General features: G+C 44.4%; 1 protein-coding gene across 1 annotated transcript in view; it reads right to left on the bottom strand.

Annotated features, from left to right (window-relative positions):
* The window catches only part of LOC308284256 (integrin alpha-3-like), a gene marked incomplete at both ends in the record, with an annotated part of 40,577 nt that overhangs the window by 6,611 nt on the left and 28,966 nt on the right, over positions 1 to 5,000 (bottom strand). The window contains 4 exons of the mRNA XM_080724826.1: positions 1,108 to 1,263; positions 1,766 to 1,942; positions 3,310 to 3,412; positions 4,367 to 4,446. Of these exons, the coding sequence (XP_080580952.1) occupies positions 1,108 to 1,263; positions 1,766 to 1,942; positions 3,310 to 3,412; positions 4,367 to 4,446 (516 nt within the window). The remainder of the gene's footprint in view (positions 1 to 1,107; positions 1,264 to 1,765; positions 1,943 to 3,309; positions 3,413 to 4,366; positions 4,447 to 5,000) is intronic.

The following is a 5,000-nucleotide window of genomic DNA, read 5'->3' on the forward strand; positions in this document are numbered from 1 at the left end:
CAGGTCAGCTGCACAGGTGCAATGCATTATTGTTAATTGTGGCACGTTTACTAACCAGACCCATCGATAGAGAGAGTTACGTCACTTACGTCAACTCCCATAGTAAGCGTGTAGGGGCTTTTAAGCCGTGACATCTTTTTGTAGGCAGAGGAGAACTCTGCCCCCAGAGCATTTTCTGTCCCTCGCTATTTCAACAGATCCGAGACAAAAATAACGACTAAAGTATAATTCTAACACTTTCCTTTCAACAACAAAGAGAAGAAAAATGTGTAAATAGTAAAAATAGTAAAAAGATTCACGGAAACTGGGGGCAGAAATTCTCCTCTGCCTACAAAATGATGTCATACTTAACAGCCCCATAGTGGGAAGCTAACTTAGCCCAGCTTACTGGAGCCTGTTCCCATTCTTAGCGAGCCTCTGCCCCGTCCGCCCCATTCATTTTCACTCGCTGGTAAGTAGACTAAATCACGTCTTTTTCACCCTTTTAATAATGTTAGAGAGGCCTGTGAATACGTTAAAATGGTGAAAAAGACGTGATTTGGTCTACTTAGCAGCGAATTAATGACTGGGCTAGAATGGGGGCGGACGGGGCAGAGGCTCACTAGGACGCCATGCGAAGCCACTTCCTGTCTGCGTCGAGTTCAAAGCGTGTCGCCACTCTCCCTAGAACACACGTTTACCAACATGCCAAGTTTAGCTGCACTTGAACAACCGTTCCAGGCTGCCATATCCAGCCCAAGAAACCCTAGAAACGGGGGAAAAATAGAATGTACTTCTTAAAAAAAAATGTATCATGCCTGTTGCTAAGGTATGGCAATATGACTGGTGTCTTGCACGCGCGCCCCTTCGCGCGCGTGCAAGACACCAGTCATGTTGCCATACCTTAGCTTTTTCTCAAGTGACGCCACTGGTTTGGAGGAATGTGCAGCAATGGGAATCAAACAGGTGAATGTAATCAAAGGTTCATGTATGAGTTCATGATTACCACGGGTAAGCTCTAAAAGTGTGACGTTTTGTGTGTGTGTGTGTGTGTGTGTGTGTGTGTGTGTGTGTGTGTGTGTGTGTGTGTGTGTGTGTGTGTGTGTGTGTGTGTGTGTGTGTGTGTACCAGTGTGTGAGTGCTCTTTGGCGCTCCCTGCAGGCTGAAGGCAGAAGGTGTTTTCCTTTTCTCTTTGGTTTCCTCCTCCAGACTCCTTTTGATCCTTCCTGGCCCCTCCCCCTCTGCCAGGCCGCGCCCCCTGGCTGGCCCCTCCCCTTCTGACACCTGGAAAGATGAATGACATTAATTAATAGTTACCTTAAAAATATCCAGTTTTGCCTCCCCCTGGCCAACCGGGGCGCCTGATGGAGGGGAAAGGAACTGGTTGGAATAACGTGTTCCTTCCACGCGCTACGTCCATCCCGGGGAAATCCCCCCTGTCAGGTGATAAGAAGCAACTTGGACTACTCATGCACTGAAGGAAGCATGAGGGTTGATAATGTCATAGTGGTCAGAGTGATGTCACAGTGATGTCATAGTGATGTCAGAGTGATGTCAGAATGATGTCATAGTGATGTCATAGTGATGTCATAGTGATGTCATAGTGATGTCAAAGTGATGTCAGAGTGATGTCAGAGTGATGTCATAGTGATGTCATTGTGATGTCAGAGTGATGTCAGAGTGATGTCATAGTTACCAGGAGGTTCAAAGGGTTGATGATGTCAGAGTGATGTCATAGTGATGTCAGAGTGATGTCAGAGTGATGTCGGAGTGATGTCATAGTTACCAGGAGGTTCAGAGGGTTGATGATGTCACCAGGCGGAACGCAGCGTGACTCCGAGGTCCCGTCCAATCGGATCTCTGTCAGGTACAGCAGCCACTTCCCATTGGACGTCTCCCACGGCCAATCAAATTCCACCTCCAGGTATCCCAGGTCACCCAGCGGTTTCCCCAGTACCTCCACCTGACAGGAAGTACAACACATCTACTTCCTGTTTACATCCACCTGACAGGAAGTACAACAATCTACTTCCTGTTTACCAGGAAACACAACACATCCACTTCCTGTTTACCTCCACCTGACAGGAAGCACAACACATCTACTTCCTGTTTACCTCCACCTGACAGGAAGTACAACACATCTACTTCCTGTTTAGCAGGAAACACATGACATCTACTTCCTGTTTACCTCCACCTGACAGGAAACACAACACATCTACTTCCTGTTTACCTCCACCTGACAAGAAGTACAACACATCCACTTCCTGTTTACCAGGAAGTACAACACATCCACTTCCTGTTTACCAGGACGTACAACACATCCACTTCCTGTTTACCAGGACGTACAACACATCCACTTCCTGTTTACCAGGAAGTACAACACATCCACTTCCTGTTTACCAGGAAGTACAACACATCCACTTCCTGTTTACCAGGAAGTACAACACATCCACTTCCTGTTTACCAGGAAACACAACACATCTACTTCCTGTTTACCAGGAAGTACAACACATCTACTTCCTGTTTACCAGGAAGTACAACACATCCACTTCCTGTTTACCAAAGAAGGTCTCAGCAAGAACAGTCACCAACGTCATCTAGGCTCCATGGGTGGCGGGTGGCCACGTCCGGTGGCCACCCAAAATAACATTAGCGTCTATGAGCACTTCGTCACTTCCGCCACCCAAAAGTGTCATGGCGGCGTCCCATGGTGTGCCAACTTTCGGGTGTTGTCTGTTCCTGCCTAACCTTCCTTGCTGTTTACCAGGAAGTACAACACATCCACTTCCTGTTTACCAGGAAGTACAACACATCCACTTCCTGTTTACCTCCACCTGACAGGAAGTACAACACATCTACTTCCTGTCACAATTGTCTACTTTAAAGGTACAGTAACAGATGTAAAGGTATTTAAAGGGACAATGACACATTTAAGGTTATTTAAAGGGACAGTAACACATTTAAAGGTATTTAAAGGTACAGTAACAGATTTAAAGGTATTTAAAGGGACAGTAACACATTTAAAGGTATATAAAGGGACAGTAACACATTTAAAGGTATTTAAAGGGACAGTAACACATTTAAAGGTATTTAAAGGGACAGTAACACATAGGTATTTAAAGGGACAGTAACACATTTAAAGGTATTTAAAGGGACAGTAACACATTTAAAGGTATTTAAAGGGACAGTAACACATAGGTTCAAAAAAATAAAATAAAAATAAATTAAAAAAAAATGCAATTCATTATAGGTATTTAAAGGGACAGTAACACATTTAAAGGTATTTAAAGGGACAGTAACACATTTAAAGGTATTTAAAGGGACAGTAACCTTAAAGGTGAAGTCCAGCTTTGTCCCCACATCGCTGGTGGTCTTCATGGATGACTCTCCGGTCACATGACCCCCGAAGTGGGCGTGGCCTGGCTGCTTGATTCTAACAGCACCAAAAAAAGTAATTAATGAATCAATCAGTCAATAGTTAAATGAATTATTAATGAAATAGTTTGATCAATCAGTCAATAGTTTAATGAACTCTATGCTGCATTATTAATTAAATAGTTTAATCAATCAATCAATAGTTAAATGAACTAACTTTATGCTGCATTAATGAAATAGTTTGGAAGAAGATAGAGGGTGAACACAGTAACACATTTAAAGGTACAGTAACATAATTTACATATGTACAGTATCACACTTACAGTAAAGGAGATACGTACAGGGTGAAGACATTAACATATTTAAACATGTTTAAAGGTACAGTAACATGTTTATACGTACAGGGTGAAGACACTAATATATTTAAACATGTTTAAAGGTACAGTAACATGTTCATACTTACAGGGTGAAGACATTAACATATTTAAAGGTACAGTATCATGTTTATACGTACAGGGTGAAGACATTAACATATTTAAACATATTTAAAGGTACAGTAACATGTTTATACTTACAGGGTGAAGACATTAACATATTTAAAGGTACAGTATCATGTTTATACTTACAGGGTGAAGACATTAACATATTTAAAGGTACAGTATAATATTTATACGTACAGGGTGAAGACAGCTTGCAGTGAATATTCCACCAACAGGGTCAGAGATAATGGAGAGAGATCTGACTGCTCACTGAGGCTGAGAAAACAATACATTCATATCATTATTATTAATAATGAATAATGTTACGTTGACAGTGTGTGTGTGTGTGTGTGTGTGAGTGTGAGCGTGAGTGTGAGTGCGTGCGTGCGTGCGTGCGTGCGTGCATGCGTGCGTGCGTGTTTGTGTGTGTGTATGTGTGTGTGTGTGTGTGTGCGTGTGTGTGTGTGTGTGTGTATGTGTGTGTGTGTGTGTGTGTGTGTGTGTGTGTGTGTGTGTGTGTGTGTGTGAGTTACGTTGACAGGGACAGCTGGGTGTGAATCTCTCTGGTGTTCAGGCTGATCTCTGACACCTCAAAGATGATTGACAGCTCAACCTGAGGACAGACAGACAGACGGACAGAGTACTAGTAAGACACCTCAGGGTGACTTGCAACCTCAGGGTCAACCCTAGGAGACACGGGGAGAACATGCAAACTCCACACAGAAAGGCCCTATGGCCAACCCCACCTAGGGTGTGGGCGCTGATGATGCGGAGGAGAGAACACGCCGCCCATATATGTCCTAGTAGTGTAAAAAACATCACAAGGATGCAGCTGGGACGTATCATCAGTGATGTAGCCTGGGGTCGACGGGTGTTTCGGGTCTCGCAACATCATACACCCTCGCCCAGGTGACCCAGCCGGGGTTGATCAAGTCCCGACTTACGTCCCAGTAGCTATCCACGATCAGTCCTATTAGGGAAAGACAGGGTCACTCAATGTGCAGCACCGGAACTACTCTGCCAGGATTGGGGAGCCATTCTGGCGCGTGGAAGAACTAGGCTCTATGGGTTGACTCCTGGCCGGGCTCCTCCTACGTCTTACCAGGTCCTCTCCTGCTCTCACCAGGTTCAGAACCTGTGCGTTGCACCAGACCCCAATCCAAACAT

The sequence above is a fragment of the Nannobrachium achirus genome (assembly GCF_963921795.1).
Source record: "Nannobrachium achirus genome assembly, chromosome: 4".
Lineage (NCBI taxonomy): Eukaryota > Metazoa > Chordata > Actinopteri > Myctophiformes > Myctophidae > Nannobrachium > Nannobrachium achirus.